This window comes from Sycon ciliatum, chromosome 4 (genome assembly GCF_964019385.1).
Source record: "Sycon ciliatum chromosome 4, ocSycCili1.1, whole genome shotgun sequence".
Taxonomy (NCBI): Eukaryota; Metazoa; Porifera; class Calcarea; order Leucosolenida; family Sycettidae; genus Sycon; species Sycon ciliatum.
In genome coordinates this window covers 7,845,171-7,868,691 of record NC_088646.1, presented here as the reverse complement: position 1 = coordinate 7,868,691, position 23,521 = coordinate 7,845,171, and the positions used below count along the sequence as shown (strand labels likewise).

The following is a 23,521-nucleotide window of genomic DNA, read 5'->3' as shown; positions in this document are numbered from 1 at the left end:
AGTCATGTTGTCTTTTGTTGAGGCTGAGTTCGTCAGTACTACTAGAGTAGGATTTTGTCTCACTTGCGAGATCTTTACTTAGTTTGGCTTAGTTTTCCAGGAAGGAATATCAGCCACGCTCGCCACGGTCGTGTTGTGTACCGGTAGTTGTTCCTGAATACTAGGAGCTCCTGTGCTATTATCGGTAAGAAATGTTGTCATTTTTTGTCTTGTTTGAACGTTTGCTATGCGCTAGTTGATGTTGCAGTCCTATCCCGATTCGCGATGTCAGAGGCTAGGCGCTAGGCCGTGTTTGGTTAGGGTTGTGGCGCTCTGGGTAAAAACTGAAAAGTGTGTGTTGCTTCGAACCAACCTGACTGACAAGTTGATGTCAGCTTGCTGTCATCCGAGGAAAGCCGGACGGACGGTGTGACGATCCTCAGGCTTTTCTCACCGACCGTGCCCGAAGGAAATTCTAATCGATGCCTTACCAATCGCTGCTTGCTTTGGTGTTGATTTTGCTTCATTTTAACTGGGCTTGCTTGGCCGAGAGCTATGACTGTGAAACTCGAATGGGGGAGGAGAGAGGGAACTACTTAGCCTTTCTGGCTGGGTACTAGTACTAGTGTTTCCGCCATTCATAGTGCTTTCTTATCATGGTTATGGAAGTGAGCACGCAAACCGAATCCTTTGCGTAACATAGTCATTTCCTCAGATTTATAATTATTCGGATCCGGACCCGGGTGTACCCTGAGTTGTCTCAGCCCCATTTCCATCGAAGTATCCGTCTCAGCGTCTGCTCGTATCGGATACTGGCATTCTAATAAATCATCCATAGCATTAGAAAAGCTGAAAGGATCGCTTTTCTAAATGGGGAACTAAGCCGCGCCTACCGGTACCGTTAGCGCTCATTCATAATGCCCGCTCAATCAATATTTTCAAAACTCATGCAAAACGTGAAAATGGCGTTACATTATAATTGAGCCTACACTACACTTACAAAAAAGCAGAAGTCCCCCCCCCCCCTGCATTATTGCATTAGTGCATGCATGCCTGTGCATCCCTAGTTCCTACCATGTAGGCTGGCATGAAGCCTGGCCGTATTTACAGTCTAGCCAAGCAGGAGGGATGGCACTGTACCGGGCCATGTGGGCTGGATGTAGCCACTTCTCTGCCGGAAATGCTACTTGCGAAATGAGCTAGTTGTATTTGCGCTGGCTAAATACTTCCTCATTTAGTGCAGGGGTTGCCTGATTCCGACATGCCAGTTCCTCTTTACTACTTTAGCTCTTTAAAATTGAAAAAGAACTACCGTACGTCCGCACCTTCAAAGCCATGGAGGTATATTTGATTATAAAGCCAGTCTCAGTTATGAAGCCATGGCTTCATAGATGAACATTTGAAGTATGTTTTGTAAAAAATGAAGGAAGAAGTACCGAATTTCCCCGGATGTAAGTCGCACCTTTTTACACTATACTTCAAAAACAAAGAAGGAGGTGCGACTTACAATCGAGTGTGACTTCCTGCTCATGTGAATGTATTGATACAATTTGGTTCAGACCTAAAAATGGGTTGCAACTTATAATCAAGTGCAACTTATAATCAAGTGCAACTTATAATCGGGGTGATACGGTACTATACTCACGGTGAACTTACAGCGGGCCAGCAAGAAGGGTGGACAAGTGGATTTAGATTGAAGTTTGTGTATGGACATTGAATTTTATGGCATGGCGTAGTCGGGCTGAGTCATTTTACACTTGCAATAGCTAGGAAATCAGCGGTGTTTCAAATATGGCCATGCCCGCAGATATACAGTATTTTGACTGTACTTGAACCGGCTGCAAACCAGGCTGATACCGGTATGCGTGCAGTGCGCCGGTGCTGCTGCAGACCTCTCATCATTAATTTTGTGCAATCTCGCTGACCTCTTCCCCCGTAACCACTGCATGATTTTCTACACTGACACTGACAACATTTCACCAGTGACTTCTTTTGAAAATTGAAAAATGACCTATAAACACGTGGAATATTTTACTACTCTGGCTTGCATCCGAGCTTCCTACAGCTATTGCCAGTGATTTGGTCAGTGCGACTATGTCAGGGTTGTAGGCAAAACAACATAGTGTGGCGCTACGTGACCCTCGTTTGAGTCCCCCCCCCCCCCTTCAAAATCGAAAGCACCACTGAGCAATGTATACAGTCATGTGTAGTTTGACCCGTCAATGCACCTGTCAGTTTCCCTGTGCATACAACACTGCGTGCATACAGGCCCTAAAGAGTAGAGCACGATGCTGGTTCATTGCTACACTAGGCTGAGAAAGAAATGGCAATAGGCCTGCATTGCCATGCTGTACTAAGTATTGGTGTGCACTCAGGACTAGCTGAAACGAGGGTTGTTGGAATTGGCTAGCCCCCACTAATATATATAATAATATATACTCAATCTGCGGACAGCATGCTGTTTCGTTCTTTGTGAACTCATCAGCGCAGCACAGAGGAAATGAGGCCGAACCTGATAGCAATGAAAATAAAATTTCCAAAGCCAGATTTATGTGTGTATGTGAGTGTGCGTGTGTGTGTGTGTGCGCGCGCGCGCGCATGCGTGTGTGTGTGCGTATGTGTGTGTGTGTGCATGTGTGTATATGTGTGTGTGTCCGTGCTTGCATGTGCTCGTGTGTGTGTGTGTGTGTGTTCAGGTGTAACAATAGAGATTTTGCAGAATCTCCGTCGCCATGGTGTCTTTAGGACTTGTGGCTGTGCTTATCGGCGTGAGTGCACTTGCCACTGGAGCTGCTGGTTATAGTGCAGGCGCTCCCCAATTTCAATGTGGACTTATGCGTCCTACTCACCAACAGACGGATCGACCAAACGAGAACGGCAATTTCCTGGTCACACACAACATTCCCTCGCCATATGTGCCAGGCGAAACGTATCAAGGTATGCTAGAACTTGGAGACATGATTTTTACAGCAAGTACATGTATGTTTCCAACTAATACTTTCCATGGGCTACATCTAACACCCGGTCTCTGCCACTGCGGCAAGTGGAGTTCTGGTACTAGTAGAGTAATGGTCACGAAACACACCTGGCACGCTCTGTACATGTACAGGACCTGTGCTTTCGCCCATGGGAGGTCACATAGTCACATGGAGGGGGACTAGAGCACGGAGCAAGAGGGTTCACGTGGCGGCAACTGGACGCATACATACACAGGTAGTGTGTGCTGTCCCGGGTGGGCGCTTTTACGAGCTTTTACACTAGATGATTTCCCCCTACGAATTGAGGTTTGAATTGTCAGGATTATAAATGTAGTGAAATGTTAAAATGAGGCGATACTGCTGTTGTCCTTTTGACCTCTGCGTGGTCTAAGCGCCCCTTTTGTCTGCGGTGTTCACGCCCGGGTTTCTCCTCGATCTGCGTGCACTGGTGCGAACGGGGTGTGCTGCTGCACTCGGGCTTCTCTTGCTGGTACTGTACTCTTTGGTCTCTGCACTCTTGTTGTATTTTCTCTCTTTGTCCTTTTTTCCCGTTGTCTTCGTTCTTGAATTCTCCTTCCCAACACCAAAGAACTGTTCCTCTGTGTGTGGGTTGGGAGAACAGTCTTCGTGTACAGTAATGATTGTGGAACTATAAATCAAGGCGTAGAAACAGTCATGCTAGGAATCCCTACGATATACTGTGATCTGCACTTGAAGTATGTGTATAATTGTGCACTGTTGACTACGCTTCTACTGCTGCTGTTGTTGTTGCTGCTCACCTTATGCAGTGATGGTGTCGTCCAATCCCCCAACTAACTTCCGCGGCTTTTTATGCGAAGTGCGCAATGCCTCGGTTGTCCGGGACGCAAGCGGAGATGGCGTGGGCCTGTTCTCGTCTACCACATTCGGTCTGCTCAGTTGCGGAAGTCCGAATGTGAGTTCTTTAAAATTAAAATAATCTGGTTATGGTGGTTTTGGTAGGGTGTTGTTCATGCTGATCAACACTACGGGCTGTAGCCATCAGATCTCGGTCCCGACTCGAGGTTGCCTGGCAGATTGAATTTTTGGTCTCTGGTGAGGCGATCGTGTTCCTGCCCGGCTTTCTCTCCAAAACTGTGCGCCCAGTGCTGAGGTTGCATGGAGTTTTTACAACTGCTGGTAGAGTAGAGAGTCCTGCTTGGAAGCGGAAGGATTTTTTTCCAGCCGTGCTGCGACCCACAGTTAATAGGGAACTCGTGGCCTGGCACGAGGAAAACATGGATGCAGTGAATGGGATTTTCGGTCTTTGACCACATGCTGGTGAGCTGATCTACTCACCTCCCACCGCTGTAGGAGCTGCATCTGCGCCTTAATCCTTGAAGGGTGGTGGCGTTCCTACGGATGCGGAAAACTCGGCCTCTATATAGAGAAACCGAGTCTCACGCGAACCGTGAAATTTTTTTGGTAGAGTTAAAGGTGGCATACTAGTACACTGGTCACTGATCAGGCGTCGGATTCTTTCAAAACATGGATACAGGGCCCCAGCAGCCGTTTTGAACAGCCCAGCCATGGTCGGACCTTGCTTCGAAAAAGTAATTGACCCACCCAATCCATGCAAAGCGGGGTTTTCGTAAATTTTGTCCATTTCCAGTCAAGTGTCCCTATTGTCTGGACCACCTGAAATCCCGTTGCTATGGCCCTGAGATCTAGTGTACAGTACTGCACTGCGTGCACAGAGATTGCTTGGTGAGAGACACATGAGAGGCACAACACTAGGCAACACTAGCCATCACCACAGTTAGCGGCCAGCCACTAGTGGCTGATTGCTACGTATAATCTCGTTGCATGTTGGCATCTCACACCTGGTCTTCCTCATCGCCCATTTCTCCTGGCGAGATGCACTAAAATAGAAATAAATAAAACACGGTTTGAAAGGTAAATGTTCGGCATGAAATTGCCGGTCAAGATGGCATAGCGACTACAGTCCATTTCAAAACTATAGACGCGTAGGGTTTTTGAAATAATATTATTTCAAATTTGGCTGGAGCCTGCAGAATAGTTTTCGGAATATTGCTCAGGTCCGCTCCACAATTACTCTCATATAGTTTCTAAAGGATTGGATAACAGACACCCAATTTGGAAAAATTTATGCACAAAGTGATCACAGATTTTATGTGGTATAGATGCTGGCATAACGGTTTTTGCCTAGGTACGCGTCTATAGTTTTGAAATGGACTGTAGGACCAGAACGAAAGCATGTTCTTAACTTTATAATTGATCAAGTAAGCAAGTTCAGGCCTGGTTCAAATCTGGCCTTGGAATTCTATTTTTCATTGCTACCAGGTTCGGCCTCATTTTCTCCGTGCTGCGCTGAAAGTCCACAAAGGACGAAACAGTTCTGTCCGCAGATTGAGTAATTGACCAAGTATTAACTTTTAGTACTAGTATCCTATGTAATGAAGCTTCGCTGTGTTTGGTTGGAATGGTAAGCTGGGGGGGGGGGGGGGGCAGGTGTGTGGTGTGGTATACACTACTGTTGAAAACAGGTCCTCCTGACCGAATCACTTGATGCATTCAATGTGTTCATTTTCCGGTGAACATACCGTCCGTTTTGTTTCAGACTGGTATCACTCACAATGGGGCATTAGACAACACAAACTCCATAACGTTGGACTGGAGAGCGCCAAGCGTTGCTCGCTCTGATCTGACTGTGAGGTGAGTTTTGGAGATGTTATCGGCTGCATGATCAGTGTGTATATTGGACACCACATAGCATTCAAGCAAGGGTTACAGCAAAACACCTTGGCCGCCAACGTAGTCAGTGTAGTGGATACACATCCCACTGTTTGTCATTGTATCCTTTTATGTAGCATGTATGCATTCATCCGGCCGCGCTGTACGACATGCCAGTTGTACCGTACGCACTTTAGCTGTACCTGCCTGCCTGGCTTTTCCTTTGATCTCTCTGTCGTTCTCTGTATTCCCACACACTTGTGATTTGTTGTAAACGAAGCTAGTTACAAGCCTGATGTCTTTGGTGCGTTTGTAGAACCACTACAGTCAGTGGGGTATCTCTGAAATTCAGTGCTGTTAGTGAAAAGATCTGGCCCATTGCGCACTGTTGTATAATGGCGTTTGTTTTCCTGTGTGATGACATTCCCCAAACCGTCTTCGTCTAGTTGCGTGCATGTGTAATATGAGGATGCGCGGTGTTGTAGTCGAGAGGTCTTTTTGTCAGTCTTCTTGTTCGTCTCTTTGAGTGTAGTCTCCTTTTCCGTCATGCCGATAATATAACAAGGCCCAAACAAATAATGACCTTGTTTCGGGTTGGCCGACCGGGCTACTTTTTCCCAAATTCTGAAATTTTTTTTGTCCCAAATGTATACGAATGGTGCCAATGCCATGTTTGCAAGTGCACTCAACAAGTCATAACTCAGTCGAATCTCAACCGAATTCAACAATCGAAATACCTACGAGGTAGCAGAGAGTCTCAGCGCTTGAAAAACTCCGGGGCCGATATACAAGCTTTTATAACGGAGCTGCAAGCACTCGAACTCTTTGCTTGATTCCTCAGGATGTAGGATATCAGGAGTACACCACATACTGTACAAGAACAGTGAGTTAGTTAACTTTGACATTGATCCTTGCCATGGTACATGTATATGTGCTCTTGTCCATCAATACCACAATTGATGAACCAAAAAAAGTGTCCAAAAAAAGTTTCATTCCGGCCGACCGAGTCTCCTTTTTGAGGGGTTGCCGACCCGAAACAAGCCTATTTTTTGTTGTGGCCCGGCTAATGTAAGAAACAAGTACTTGTCCTTTATGTCCTGCGTCCCGGGGAACGGAATGGCTATGATTCCGTTAGAACGTGGTGACGAAACCCGGGACGCAGAGGATGAGTCTGTTTGTCGTCGTCCGTTACAGCACTACATGCAGGAGTGAGTAGCCAGTTTGGCTCGTCACACATCGGCCACGCCACTTTCCCAACCCTGTTTCGATAACCCGTGTCACGCGGCTGCACTGACAGAGAGTGCAGGCACTGGCCAAGTCTAGTATCAGTGTCTCTAGCCTTATGGAAAGCCTGTGGTAACCTTTTTTTGTTTTCAAGAATGGGGATGGTTGGTGCGTGTGTGTGCATATGTGTGTGTCCGTATGTGCATGTGTACGTGCGTGTGTACACGCCACGGTTGTGCATATGTCTGTTTTCACATTGCTAGGTGCACGGTGGTGGAGACGATGACGACTGTGTACACACAGATACCATCAAATACCATTACAGCTGTAAGTGGACACCAACACTTGCTATGTAGTGTCTGCACATGAACTGGCCCGAATTGAGGCTCAAAAACCCACTTTAAACTTGAAAAATCTAGGTTTTGGATCTGCTTCTGATGGTTCGCGTACCGGGCACGTCAAGAGCCACCTTTTTCTCCTGGCCGGGAATCAGATTGCTGGTACAGACAACGTCACACCAGCATACAGCGCGGAATTCCTACCCCCCACCACCACCAGATACTGCACTTCTCTGCGGTCAGAGTGGGCACCATTTGATCCTGAAGTTGTTATTTATTGACTCCGGCGTCATTACTTGCGACCTCAGCTATTATTTGCACACAGTTCCTGGTGGGGTTGAGCAGCAGTATGTATGCTGAAATCCCGTAAAAACCATGTTCCACGCTGACTCACAACATCCATCACCCGGCATCCTCTCCTTGATGTCCGGGTATACCAAATTACCAATACAGTCAACCTCGTGAGTAACGACACATCTTTGGACATAGTGACCATTTGACTACACACTTTATACAGTTCACGAATAATGACCACTTTTCTCATGCTTGATCGAGAGTCAATATTTGCAAGGTTGCCTGTACATTTGTACTGGTTGAGTATTCCACCGTGCAGCACTGTACATCTAGATTATCTGCTACCCGGCATGGGCTGTTGGTGCATGCGTGTTTGTTACCAAACTAGCTCGTTCACCACCGTGCAACCACACATCAGCGCAACCTGAACAACCATTATAGGTTACACGAGTAGATTATCATTATGAATTGGGAGAGCAAAATATGAATTACCAGTCGAAGCAAACCTCCATGACCAACAACCTCTAAAGCCAAAAAGATCCGCCGAAAATACAAGCTGGCATGCCTGCAGGCATGCACGTACAAAGTCATCATACAAGATGTACAACGCTAGCGTATACTACTGATGTACAGAAACACGTGCACAGTCCGCAACAGACCAAGATTTAAAAGATAAATAATAAATAAATTACTTGAACGAAGAGAACATTGATGAAGCGTAATTATTACTAAAACGGAAAGTACTGCGAAGCAGCTGTACAGTCAGAAATACTTCGAAGTACAAAGAGGAATTTTAAACATCGAATCAACTGAGTATCATGTTGTCAAAACCAACAGTTCTTCGTCTTCACTCCATCACCTGACAACATTACTCCAGTACTATTAAAAGTTATTGTTACTGACGATAACGATGAGGGGCTTGCAAGGTGCTACGATTTCGCAAGCCATGCGGAGCATGATCTGGCACATCCACTGCCACATCGATTTCAATGCGCACACCCTCGTCAGTCTCACTGTCAGAGACATCACAGGAATCTCCTGAGGCTTGTAGACTGCACTCAGGGCGTGTACCAGACACAGACGGACCCTTACGCGGGTTAGCAGCAGCACAATGCACACATTCGGAAACGTACTGCTGGCAAGCAGCAGCAATGCAAGGAAAATAGCAGCGACTGCGGATCAAGTCGTACATTGTATCCCAAGCTGCATGGCCAGAGTTTGAATGTGCAGCTTGGAGAACATTGGATGTCAAAGAATCGGGGATAACCGGCACGGACACAACACCGTCGATCGGCAACTTCACGCTTCGCAGCAAAGCACCATTCTCGACCAGGAGCTGGCTACGGACCTTCGCGAACTCGGTTGGAACGGGTCGGTTCTTAGCCAGACAAGAGACGACTGTCTGGATGACACTGTCACTCCGTTGAGCATCGGTGATCTGTTTCAATGTGAGTGGCCCGACGACCTTGGCAGTAGCAGCAACAGCTATCACATCTCCACCCTTCACCTCCTTGCAATACTTCACCCAAGGAGTCGGGACCCGAGTGAGTGCGTCGGCTGGGTTCTCATCCGTGGGCACCCACTCTACAGTCACTACCAGGCCGCAGGTACTAATCATGTCTGCAACAATCTGCAGACGACGTTGCACTAGAGTTCCGTATAAGCCCTTGGCTCGCACTCGACAAACATTGCCGACAACATCACGCAACCAGCTCGCAACGGTCTTCGAGTCGGTCATCACACGGATGTTGCGCGCATCCCACTGTACAGCCAGAGACAGCGCCTTGATCACTGCGTCCAACTCGACAACGTTAATGTGTCGTTTGTCGTCATGCGGTCGTAACCAGCAGCGATCCTCGACTGTAGCGCCGCCCAGCTGAATAACAGCGCCGAAAGCAATGTCGGACGCATCGGCGTACACAACGCATTCGCCAGCTAGATCAGGTGGCGCATCCCTTTGACCACAGGCAGGGTCTCCATCACCAGCAAGCTTATCGCTGAGCTCTGCGCAAAACTTCTTGAGTTGGCTGTCCGCTAGCGGTTTATCCCAGGTGACGCCGGTGTTAGCGATGCGCTTCAGATAACTGCACCATGGCCGAAGCCATCCACAGACCGGCACATGACCAGTCAGACGACCACACCAGCTGAACAGGTGTCGCAGTGTCGGCTGCTCGGGCAAGTCGAGATCAATGCCAGCTCGCCGGGTCCAGGACACCAAGCCGTCACGGTCCTTGCTTACCTGAAGACCAAGCACACGTGTTGACGTAAGTGGCTCTGCTGGCTTTGTTGGCAAGCCATACTCTGCCAACTTGGCAGCGACTTCATCAGCAATAGCAACAGGCGATAATACATCATCAATGTAGTTGTCCACTCCATTGAACTCCTGTGTGACCCATCGGCCGACGACATCCATGACCTTGGGTGCCACATTGAGCCCAAATGCCATACGAGTCATGACGTAGGTGTGACCCTTCCACGCTACTATCTGATATCTCAGCAGCTCAGGTGCCACGTGCACTTGTAAATACGCCTTCCGGATGTCCATGAGACAGTAATCGTCAGCATCACCTGCACGTCGCCAACGCCGCAACGTCTCTTCACACACCGGCACTTCCATGCCAGGCTTCGAAATCAGCCACTCGTTCAGCTTACGGTAGTCTAAGCAGGGACGGACTGGTGTTGACTCTTTGTGCTCTTGTACTTGAGCCAAAAGGGGCAGCATACATGCCGGTTTACCGTGTAGCTGCTCATCATGGGGTACGAGCCATCCACGCTCGATCCAGGAGTCAACTTCCTGGGTGAAGAGCTGCTCCTGTTCTGCAGTTAGCTTATTACGCGAGTACTCGCCAATGCCACTTCCAATGGTGCCAATTGGTGGGGTGCCAGATTTCCACTTCCAGGATGCCACCCACTGCTTACTGCTGCCATTCCAGCGCACTTCTGCATCGTCAATTGTCAGCACAATGTCTGCACCGTCACGCTCTGCACTCACATGGTACGACGGATGGTCGACATCATCGTTGCTAGACACCACGGATGCAGCTGTAACATCAGACGGTGCTGGTGGCAAACTCTGCTGGGTGCCAAACACTACTCGACATAGGACGCCGGACTCAGAGGAGTCTAGGAACACACCACCACTGCCAGTCACAACGTCATTACCAACGAGCACTTCTGACTGCACAACATCAAGGGTGTCGACGACACAAGCGTCGACGGAAATACACGGTAGAGACACCGCACCATCAGTACGCTGCAGCTTCACGGGGACCGTGCCAATGACCGTCATAGACTGGCCATCAATGGTCATCATGGTGCTGCCGCTATTCGCTAACGGTACAAGATTGCACTCGCTGGCAAACTCACTCGATATCAGCGTCCGTGTTCTGCCAGTGTCGATCACACCACGCGCTCGTGCCCACGTGTCGCCGTCAGGAGAGACATCAACGCAAGGAATGCGTCACCTTCTAGAAATAAAGGCACGCGTTTCATCATTGCAGCCTCGTCCCTCCATCCAGACACATCTGCCAATACTACGAACTTTTCCCAGAAGGTGTCCCATCACTCCTCTGGCCTACCTCTGTAGGGCTTCACAAAACCTTCCAGTTTCACTGACATGATGACCAGTACTCGTACTGTCACACAACTCCAGTTTCCAGTTCCTCAACTGACTGTTAGCGTTCGTTCCCGGGTTTCGGCACCACTTGTTACCAAACTAGCTCGTTCACCACCGTGCAACCACTCATCAGCGCAACCTGAACAACCATTATTGGTTACACGAGTAGATTATCATTATGAATTGGGAGAGCAAAATATGAATTACCAGTCGAAGCAAACCTCCATGACCAACAACCTCTAAAGCCAAAAAGATCCGCCGAAAATACAAGCTGGCATGCCTGCAGGCATGCACGTACAAAGTCATCATACAAGATGTACAACGCTAGCGTATACTACTGATGTACAGAAACACGTGCACAGTCCGCAACAGACCAAGATTCAAAAGATAAATAATAAATAAACTCCTTGAACGAAGAGAACATTGATGAAGCGTAATTATTACTAAAACGGAAAGTACTGCGAAGCAGCTGTACAGTCAGAAATACTTCGAAGTACAAAGAGGAATTAAACATCGAATCAACTGAGTATCATGTTGTCAAAACCAACAGTTCTTCGTCTTCATGTTGTTTTGCCTGGACCCAGTGTTAGCCCCATTCATGATACATAGTACATGTAGGTTACCCTTGTTTGGATTTGCAGCGTTGTATATGAGAGCTTGTATGTTTAAGGCAATGGGAGATATGCATCGAAGATGGCCGTCACCTTTTTGCAGGGCAACTTGCCCCATTTTTGCCAAGTACAATCCATTCTAGTACACTTATGAGTATTACGCTACAAAGTTCATCAGTGAACTTTTATGCAGAACTGGTATCACAGTGTGTGCGGTTGTAGTGGACTTGCCCCGCAAAACCTAACGGCGGGAAATGGATGCGTATGTCCCATTCCAGCTTTTCGTTATGCCTCCTATTGCATGCTGACAATGTAAATCCATGTACACGTAGTAATCCATCTCTGTAAGGTGTGTTTAAGGTGTTGGCCTGGTACGAGCAAAATGTCTCTAAGCTGGTTGTATCGACATAATAAATGTATGGCCGATGGTATCATGGATGTGAAAACTTTGCTATCTACAAATATTCATACCAGTAAGCACGGGGAAAGTTTTAAGTGGGAAAAGTCGGAAGTTCTGGAATTACATGTAAACTAGTACATTTTGTTTCTTTTAGACTCTAGACGGCGTGTTCACTTGCATGGTAATGTCTGAGGCACTAGTACTGTTTATAGCATTGATAAAGAAAAATGGACTGTCACCACCAGGACTCGAACCAGGGACCCTCGCTTATGGCCAGCGATGCTCTACCACTACTTGTAAGCGAATATATATTAATATAATAATACATGTACTCTCCATCTCTGTTTGACTCTGTCGTTGTGTATGTCGATATCTGTGCGCAGCCTGTTTTTGATCCTACCGCCACGGAACCACCTGCAATCACCGTACCCACCCAGAGACCGGTGAGTAAGGGCCTCGCTTTGCCTTGGCGTGGAGCATGCACAGTTAGCTGCGCGCCCTTGCGGCTGGAAAGAGTGACATTTCACGAACGGCATCAGAACATGCAGCAGGGCTACTTAGCATTCACAGTGGATCAGCCCCATCCAGCTGGTCTACATGTACCGTAAAGTCCCGCCAGAGCGCCCCTACCTCCGCTACCATTCGGGTAGATCCATTTGGGGATGGGCGGATGGGCGAGGCCTACTTGCCGCATTCACTACTACATGCTATTAAAGTTTGATTTTTCATAGCAAAATTGCTATGCAAGAAATTAAAAGTAAATTATTCCCTGTAGTAGGTAAAAATTACCTGTACCGAAGTTACCGAAAATATATCTCCACTGAAATTTTCCGGTTATACAGAATACTCTTTTAGAACAGTGGCTCTAAACTTACGCTCAAACAATCTCTGCTGTCTGTGTGTGTGTATGTGTGTGTGTGTGTGTGTGTGTGTGTGTGTGCGTGTGTGCGTGCGTGCGTGTGTGTGTGTGTTCATGTATGTGTATGTGTATGTGTATGTGTGTGTGTGTGGGGGGGGGGGGGGGGGTCTGGTGTAATTTCCTGTACGTGTCTGTGCTTCCCATTGCTGTGCTGTGATGGGGACGTCAACACTATACGCGATGCTGCTGCCTACAGGTGACTTCTATTGATGTGGTAAGTGACCAAATTGACCCTGCATGCTCAAAGCATGTCACGTTACAGCACCCTGCCTTGTATTCTTGTCAGCAATACACTCACTCGCACATTCACCTCGTTAGCGATACACTGACACAGTCACCTCGTTAGCGATACACTGACACATTCACCTCGTTAGCGATACACTGGCACATTCACCTCGTTAGCGATACACTGACACAGTCACCTCGTTAGCGATACACTGGCACATTCACCTCGTTAGCGATACACTGGCACATTCACCTCTTTCCTGCATTGTTGCTTGCTATGTTCTTGCCAGGTCTTTTGGTCTTCGGCAAAGATGGGGAAATTGTTGATCCATCAGTACAATTCAATTCTACCTCAAAATCACGTTGTAATCTGCAGTTCCGTCTCTTGACAGCTAATAGTTTGGTTATGAAACCTTAAAACCTATGATTTCAAGTTTTGGCAGTAAATATTCTGATACAGTCGTCCCTCTCTAATCCGGCACGTGTTTATCCAGCACCCTTGCAAACCAGCACACTTTCTGGCAAAACGGATTTGTTTAGTTCATTTTCTATGCTTTAATCCGGCACTTGAATTCCGCCTCCAGCGGCGATTTTCTGCAACAAATCACTCAAACTGTACATAATTCGATTTTCTAATCCAGCAGTTGTACATCGCATACCGTCAGGGAGCATTGTAACATACACAACACATGTAACATACACTTGGGAATCTCCTATGCCAGTGCATAGGATATTTCCAAGTGTATGTTAAAACATGCATTCCACAAAGTACTTGGATTGACACAGAAAATCCCTACGTTTTGACGTACGACACAAACATGTATGTTAACAGGTGGGCCGGGTTGGAGGGCAGGATTTGATAATCCAGCATCCTTGTTTATCCAGCAGAAAATGCCGTTGCAAAAGGTGCCGGATTAGAGAGGGACGACTGTACTAGTACTAGTACCGGTATGCTTGTTGTGTGCTATGTAGGATATACTCGACGCATGCCGTGGAAGCTCTCCTAGCAAGTTCTGCTTTACCCAGCCTTCCAGTTGCAACTCAACTAGCGACTGCAGATTCGTGTATACCCACCGTGAGGTGGGCTCTGACATGCTGGAGGTAGAGCTGTTTGGGGTGACTGGACCCGAGTCAGGCTGGTTATCTGTTGCTTACAGTGCCGATGCTGCAATGGTAAGCCTGCCGCTGGACCAGATCTCTAGTGAATATCCCCACCGTCATGGGGTGGTCTAGTACTGGGGGCAGTGACCCCTGCTGCTGCATGGCTGGGCAATCGACTACTGCTGGGGGCACGTCAGTGTTGTGTATGTTTCACTACGTGTCTGGTGCTTGCACGGGATACAATGGCTTATTTAAAAAATAGTTAGTGAGCGGCTTCACTCCTGTACTGGTCATGCCCCGCTCCCCCCACACACATATTCAAGTATGCGGAGTGCCTTGTGTTCTGTGCCTTTCCCAGGGAAATGATGACGTGTTGGCCTGTGAAGTGACGACTGGTGGCATAGTCGTGGCCAAGAACTTGCACAACGCAGGGCGGTCCAACGTTCGTGACACTGGAAGCTCAGCTGTGAGTGCTTATAACTCCGAGTCTAGACGGTTTTCAACTATGACATAATATACATGCACATCATACAACGATGTGTTTGGTTTGTATATAATGAATACCTGCCTGGATTGCATACAACCAGCATTGATCAGACAGTTATACACCGTAGGAGCGTCCGATGGAGTGTGGACCGTGTGACCTTCTGATCTTCTGTTGGGGAAATTTGCCCAGTGCTATCGAAGTTTTAATGATGGAGGTTGAGTTCGGTGTGATCAAGGTTTGTATGCCACCTGGCCATGTAAGTAGGCAGATTTCAGCACTGTTGTTTGGTCACTGGTGTGATAGAATAGTACGCCGCCGACAGTCATGATTCATTACTCAGCATGGAAGGGAAAAGATAATAAAATTCACGGTTCTCGTCAGACTCGGCTAGATGCCGAGTTTTCCGCATCCGTAGGAATGCCACCGCCCTTCAAGGATTAAGGCGCAGACGCAGCTCCTAAGGGCCGGGTTCCACTGCCGCTCCGCGGCTCTGCTGCTTCGCGGCTTCGCGGCACTTGGCTGCATGCAGCGGAGCAGCGCGGTTCCACTGACATTCGCCATTCGCGGTACCGCGGTCATGCTCCACTTTTGTTTGATGACGTTTTACCTGCCTAAATCAAAAAAATCCTCGGGTTCTGGCCTGCGCAACGAATTAAATTTGAATTTTAAAATCCTCGCATACGAAACAATGCAAAGTACGGGAAACAGGTCACTTTTTGATCAAGAATCGTAGCGAAAGCTCGTGGTGAGCCACGGCCTCGCTGCTCCAGCTCGAGCCGCGGTCACTATGGTAATGATGACGTTTCAAGCCGCGGATGAGCGGAGCCGCAGTGGAACCCGGCCCTAAAGCGGTGGGAGGTGAGTAGATCAGCTCACCAGCAAGTGGTCAAAGACAGAAAATCCCATCACTGCATCCATGTTCTCCTCGTGCCAGGCCACGAGTTCCCAAATTAACTGTGGGTCGTAGCATGGCTGGAAATACTCCTTTCGCTTCCAAGCAGGACTTGAACCTGGTACCCTCTGTTTCTCAATCATGGTCTTAGACCATCCCACTATGCCTGCCTGCCTGCCTTGGAAAGGAAGCATGTCCAGGGGCGTAGGAACAGGTCCGGCGGTGGCCGCTGGACCAATGTTTTGCCAAAAAAAGAAAGAAAAAAAGAGAAAAAAGCAGCAAGTTCGTTTTCAACCGTGCAGAAGGCCAAGTCCTCCTTACGCAGTACAACCCGCCAGGAAAGACTCAATCACCTGATGTTCCTGAATGTCCACAAGAATCTGCTGGACGGCGTGTGCCTGAGAGTACCGCACGGTAATTTGTACGTGGAAGTGAGCATCGGCTCTCTCATTTCGGACAGTTTTAAGCGGAATTTCATCAATTCAAATACTTGCTTCTGCATGCACTTCAGGAGTATACCTCAAGTCTTCCATGATACCACAGTATTTGTTCATATCAATCCTTTTAAAATCGCCCTCTTCACTCAGTAGAGACAGAGAAATTAATGGGAAAAATGGACGTGGGTGGGTCAGAGACAATTTTGCACGAGGACGGATTTTTTAATTTCGATAATTACGGATGACCCATTATATTGTGGCATTGCGTGCCACTGTTGTTGTGCCTGTTTCCGCTGTGTTTGATCTGATAGAGTCCCTTTATTACCCCTCTGGAGACACTGCGCACTTCAGACACTCTCTATTGCAGGTAAGGTGGTGGTAGTTTGAGGGACCGATCAAACAGTCTGCGTACAAGTCAGCGTAGGACACACAAGCATTGTTACGTGGGAAGGGTAGCAAGGGCAGGTTAGATATGCTTCTGGGGAGGACAGGGCATGGTCTGATACAGTCATGTACTTCTGACGTACTCTGAAAGCAAGTCAGTGTGTGTGTGTGTGTGTGTGTGTGTGTGTGTGTGTGTGTGTGTGTGTGTGTGTGTGTGTGTGTGTGTGTGTGTGTGTGTGTATGTGTATGTGTATGTGTGTGTATGTGTGTGTGTATGTAAGTGTGTGTATTATGTATTGTGTATTGTGTATTGTGTATTGTGTTTGCTTCCACATGTTTTGAATTTTCAATCCATCGAATTGTCCTATAATATCAGGTACATTTTTTAACTGCTCCTTGTATGCACACAGTAACGGCCACCCTAATTTAAAATCAGTGCCAATTCCACTTGGCAATGAGAAATCGCACTTTTGTCCACGGTACTCACTACAGTAGAATCCCGCGGAATAGCCCATGGGCTTATCTGTTAGCCCATGGGCTTATCTGTTAGCCCATGGGCTTATCTGTTAGCCCATGGGCTTATCTGTTAGCCCATGGGCTTATCTGTTAGCCCATGGGCTTATCTGTTAGCCCATGGGCTTATCTGTTAGCCCATGGGCTTATCTGTTAGCCCATGGGCTTATCTGTTAGCCCACGGGCTTATCTGTTTCACAAGGACATTTCGGTGGGCGAATACAAGAACATGGGCTTACACGCGGGCATGGGTTTAGACGCCGACACCAAAATTGTGCTATTGAAAAGTACCAAGGAAGGGAAAAGTACATTGCTGAAAACCACTGTGCAATCAAAAACAACCGATGATTGTGTTGAAATGAACAACAACAACAACAACAAAAAAACTTGATGTACTACGTACATGGTACGACCTAGGCCCATGGGCCAGACTCAAACTCATGCACAGCAACTACGAGTAAAAGCCGCGAAGTTCGTTTCACGTGCTCGTGGGAAACGACGCATGCTACATGCATAACGTATCACGATGTACTACTGTCATGAATGTCTGGAGTAGTCAAGGAATGCCACAGTGCGTATGTAGACGTGAACACTACAGTAAGGAAGAATACTGGATATGATGTAAAAACACGAGGATAAACATACCCAACAGCGCGCAACAATCAACTGCTACTTGGTAACTGGGATGATTTTTTTCTTCTCAGTGACTGATATTACTTTGGAGCATTAGAGCAAGACATGGAGTGTTATAATACGGTTACAGTGCTCTATTTAACTGCTGCGATACAATCATGTAAGTTGGCACTGTAGTGATGTGCTTTTGAAGTACTTTTACTGTGTGTGCCTGGCATGCGTTGTCGTCGTCGTCGTTGTCGGTCTTGCCAGGTTCCAGCGTCCACTAATGACAGGTGCGACGAGTGCAGGGGATGATTTTGACCTGTCACAGCCATGGACATATTTCTTCGGCAGTCGCAGCACCGGCCTAGGTATGGGCAAATCCCTGGCACTTGCAACAGCCTGGAATGTGTTACTTTTTTATTTTACTTTTTTTTATTCCACATTCCATAGCATGTAATTGCCAATCAAAGAGGAGGGGTTGAAACTAAGTTACTTGCTGTAGAGTCTCTTGCACCAGCGTTTGCATTCGGGCCCCGGTGATTCAACCATCATGTGTTCTAAACCTGCGCTCACCCTACACACTATACAACTTGTCATAGTTTACAGAGTGCTTTGTCACTTTCGCATTTGCCCTATTTTGTGTGTGCAGTCTTGACTGGTATATGTAATGTGCATTCGTTTTGCAACCCTTCTATCATCCTTTTATCCTGCTCTTAGGCAATGCCAACGGAGCACTTAGTGGACAGCACAATGCCATACCGGTAGCCTCCACTGAGCAGTACACCTCGCAGAGCACTGGCTTTGGCTCTGCGTCCGCATTGAGCAGAAATGCCGTCAAGGCACACGGTAGGTAATAGGGCCGTGAGGCCGTTGCAACAGGTGATCCAGTAATTGCACATACGGTTGTGCTCGGCGTAATCCGACCCAACGTGCATATTTGGCGACTTCAACTTGCACGACCCTGGCCTTGGTGCCCTGCAGAAGTGGAGCGAATGTTGCTGGACGTACACAATCGCATGTACAAGTACAATGATGTAATCGGAACTGGTCCAGGACATCAGTTTTGCACTTCGGGTCGGATTTCCCTGAGCGCAACTGTAGCAAAGTAGTATATGCGTGAAGTACGTTCACAGTTGTGTCTGTTCTTCAAGACCTGTATACATGTGTGTGCTTATCTGCACTGACACAACTTTATTTCATCTGTGGTAAGTTCCATTCGACGAATGACCGGAATGTTGACGTCGGTGTTGTCTTTCTGTCCCAGGCATACTGATGGTGCTGGCATGGACCGGCGCAGCCAGTATCGGTATGTTCCTTGCTCGCTACATGAAGAAGGCGTGGGTCAGCAAGCCGTACTGGTTCCTGGTAGGTGCAACCATACCCAATAATCGCTTCAATTCAGTTTGCCAGGAATGTCACATAGATTCATTGTAGTCAATGGGCAACTGTAGGTGACATTTATGTCGAAGCTTAGTCTTCTGTATAGCGATTCCTCTCTGTTGGACCCTGTTCCTAATGGTGTTTTTCTACAATTTTGTTAGAAGCAAGAGTTTTTCTGAGACAAAACTTCAGAATGCGTGGAACGTATTGTTTTGCAGCTAGCTAGGCGTCTGTATCGCATCCTGAGTGTTGTCTTTGTGAGTGTTGTCTTTGTATTGCATCCATGTGTTGCGTATCATCCTGAGTGTTGTCTTTGTATTGCATCCATGTGTTGTGTATGCAGTTTCATCGGGGCATCATGATCTCAGTGTTCATTTTGAGCGTGGCTAGCTTCATTCTGATTTTTGTTGACGTGGGAGAGTACACGGTAAGTCACGTGATCAGATGATCATCAGTGCAGGTGCCGGTCAGTTACACCTCCAATGATGCTGTGTGCCGTGCACTTTGAAGTAGTAAAGTTAGTACTCGCCACTGCTGGTACTGATAACGTGCTGCAACATGACTACAGGCAGAATCACGGTACACGTATGTGTAATTCAGACCACGATTTGACAGGAAAACCTTCTGATCATCTGATTTGACAGGAAAACCTTCTGATCATCTGATTTGACAGGAAAACCTTCTGATCATCTGATTTGACAGGAAAACCTTCTGATCATCTGATTTGACAGGAAAACCTTCTGATCATCTGATTTGACAGGAAAACCTTCTGATCATCTGATTTGACAGGAAAACCTTCTGATCATCTGATTTGACAGGAAAACCTTCTGATCATCTGATTTGACAGGAAAACCTTCTGATCATCTGATTTGACAGGAAAACCTTCTGATCATCTGATTTGACAGGAAAACCTTCTGATCATCTGATTTGACAGGAAAACCTTCTGATCATCTGATTTGACAGGAAAACCTTCTGATCATCTGATTTGACAGGAAAACCTTCTGATCATCTGATTTGACAGGAAAACCTTCTGATCATCTGATTTGACAGGAAAACCTTCTGATCATCTGATTTGACAGGAAAACCTTCTGATCATCTGATTTGACAGGAAAACCTTCTGATCATCTGATTTGACAGGAAAACCTTCTGATCATCTGATTTGACAGGAAAACCATCTGATCATCTGATTTGACAGGAAAACCTTCTGATCATCTGATTTGACAGGAAAACCTTCTGATCATCTGATTTGACAGGAAAACCTTCTGATCATCTGATTTGACAGGAAAACCTTCTGATCATCTGATTTGACAGGAAAACCTTCTGATCATCTGATTTGACAGGAAAACCTTCTGATCATCTGATTTGACAGGAAAACCTTCTGATCATCTGATTTGACAGGAAAACCTTCTGATCATCTGATTTGACAGGAAAACCTTCTGATCATCTGATTTGACAGGAAAACCTTCTGATCATCTGATTTGACAGGAAAACCTTCTGATCATCTGATTTGACAGGAAAACCTTCTGATCATCTGATTTGACAGGAAAACCTTCTGATCATCTGATTTGACAGGAAAACCTTCTGATCATCTGATTTGACAGGAAAACCTTCTGATCATCTGATTTGACAGGAAAACCTTCTGATCATCTGATTTGACAGGAAAACCTTCTGATCATCTGATTTGACAGGAAAACCTTCTGATCATCTGATTTGACAGGAAAACCTTCTGATCATCTGATTTGACAGGAAAACCTTCTGATCATCTGATTTGACAGGAAAACCTTCTGATCATCTGGACGTTCCCATTATCCAAGCATGCAACACGAAAACGCACACTATGTCAAGATGCTCGCCTCGGCCGTTGAACACAGTTGCACATCGCCCGGTGAACACGACAATGACCAGTACAATGTTTTGGCACGCATTGAACAGGCCAGTACAGTGTACAATGAACTTGGAATTATACCATTGCAAGACGCGTGAGAGGGATGCACAGCCACGCACAAAGAGTAGTATACGTTGTGTGTTCATACCCCTAGGCTGCCCGCCCCCCCCCCCCCACATGAATATACATCGGACTCACAGCATGCAGCTACTTGGTAATTGAGTGATCGTGTGCCGTTACTCATGCATGTTGTGTTATGTGTTGTCGCGATGAACAGAACTACGAGACACATGGAGCCCTGGGTATTATTGTTGTGGCACTGGCCTTCATTCAGGTAAGTCCCCACTGTTATTTAAGCTCGGTGTACTTCACAGCATGCGTCACGGCATAGCCTCCTCTCATGTCTGTTGACTGGCACTTGCCAACATGTCTCGCAATCTCTCAATGAAGTTTGAACCCTGCCGCGGTGGCCTGTAGCCCACTGCAGACCCTGCCCAGTGTTGTGGTCACAGTGAATTGTTTGATGTCACAGCGGTGTGTTTGCTGCAATAGCAGAACCACTTGGTGTACTGGTAGCTGGCTGGTCAGGGTGTCGGGGAAGCTTAAGAAGTCACATAATATATCCTCACATTTCTATTGCTGTTCTACGTGCCTGCAGCCGTTCATGACCTTGTTGCGCTGCGGACCAACAGATGACAAGTAAGTTGAATGCGAAGATATAATTATTTGTGTTGCTGGAAAAGGTGTGTGTGTGTGTGGGGGGGGGGGGGGGGGCAGGACGGAGGGGTTTAGTTTGGAGGCCTCCGTAGGTCGTGATGACTGTTATGGTGTAGCTTTGCAATCAGGGTGGTGGTAAATCAAATCAGTCTTGTGTTTCTGGTTGCTCGACTGAGCTGGCAATAGTGCATACATGACCACGAACACCTGGAACAGGAGTTGAAGATGGACGAGCACCGTAAATACCACTTGCACTGTACTTTGAAGTTTGAAGTGTGCACACTCTGCTGCAGTATATTTCCTGCACGCTGCACTGTGTGGTATTCTTGGTTTATACATGTCCAGTCTGTACCAGACCCGAAGTCTGTTGTTGTCTGTCTCTCCCCTCCCCCCCCCCCCCTCTCTCTCTGCAGGCGATGGATCTTCAACTGGGCTCACCGTGGAGTTGGTGCTGCTGCTCAGATCCTTGGCAGTAAGTAGAAACAAATGATACCGGCTCGAAATATTCTGCATGAATCATTTGCAGGTGGAACTCGCCTACACTCAAATATGCACGCATTCCACACAAAATCCAGTTGTATGTCAACGTTTCAGTCTTCATGACCATCGCCAGGAACACTGGTCATCAAGACCGAAACGTTGACAAATTACTGGATTTTGTGTGAAATGCAGTGCATAATATGTGTGTGTGGGTGAGGTCCACCTGCAAATGATTCAAGTTCAATGAAGGTGCATGGGGTGCCCTTTAGACTATTCAAAATATTCTGGTTTTATATATACGCATACAAGTCCAGTCCGTTATCACTAGAGTTAGCATAGCAATTTCTATGAAATTGTGTCTTTTCACTCACAAATCAACTGTTCAGTACATGGGGTAGTCTACCAGAGCAATCACACTCACAATTCTTCTTACCTTCTCTGTGTCCATGGTGCTTCTTCAGTTGTGGCTATTTACTTTGGTCTGGATGCGTACAAGGACCTTGGCTTTGACATGGACGACTTCTACAAGACCACGTGGATTGTGTGGGTGGCTGTCTGCGCCGGAATTTGGGTTGCGTTTGAGATCTACAACCTTGTTGTGGACCCGCAGGGTAAGTACTAGTATTCTGTCTCCACGCATGCGTGTTTGGGTATCTTGTTTGGTTGTCAAAGCGCAGTTGTGGCAAGTGAAGTTCACCCACTAATTTCCCAATGGCTCACTCCGAGCACTGGCCTGCCTGCACTGTGCTGGTACTCGGGTTAAAGCAGTGTTCGATGTTGAAGAAGAAAGTGACCGTTCCGACGAGTTTGTGTACGTATATCATGATGTTTTACATGCAGACTAGTACCTGGAGTCTGATTTAACTCGCCACGCTTGTAGAGAAAGGACTCCGGAGGGTTCGAATTCTCATTTGAAAATTAACATTGATTTTATGTGGTATGTAGGTGGGCAGTTACTTACTAATGACTGTATGCAGTGTGTGTTCTCGTCAAGTATGTACTTAAGCTGTGTCATGGTAACTCCATAGTGTCATGGTAACTCCAAGGAGGCCTACAATACCTCTTGTAATTTTACAATGATGCAAGTAAGCATATTGCTGTTCATGAGGATGTGTCTGATTTCAGTGATTTGTCTTCTTTCCCTTGCAGAGGAGGCAGCACCAACGACTGATATCCCGATGACGGAAAAGGGTGGTAGTGATGAACCAGCTAAGCCTCCGCCGAAACAGCTCATTGAAGTGAGGATGTGCTTTGGTGTTGTCTTTGTTAGTCTACCTGCCGTCTGTATGATGTGTGTGTGTGTGTGAGTGTGTGTGTGTGTGTGTGTGTGT

At 47.0% G+C, this 23,521-nt stretch overlaps 1 protein-coding gene across 1 annotated transcript; it reads left to right on the top strand.

The window, feature by feature from the left end:
* On the top strand, positions 1-23,428 carry LOC135814235 (putative ferric-chelate reductase 1; the record flags this gene model as incomplete). Its single annotated transcript, XM_065327327.1, is given in 19 exon segments — positions 1-184; positions 2,676-2,916; positions 3,746-3,891; positions 5,557-5,651; positions 7,157-7,220; positions 12,536-12,595; positions 13,268-13,285; positions 14,269-14,469; positions 14,756-14,863; positions 16,525-16,580; positions 17,996-18,096; positions 18,446-18,574; positions 18,993-19,093; positions 19,452-19,535; positions 21,271-21,327; positions 21,652-21,692; positions 22,124-22,182; positions 22,652-22,801; positions 23,340-23,428. Coding segments are annotated over 18 exon segments (1,764 nt in total), but the record flags the coding sequence as incomplete, so codon positions are not given.
* Between the last annotated feature and the right edge of the window lie 93 nt (positions 23,429-23,521).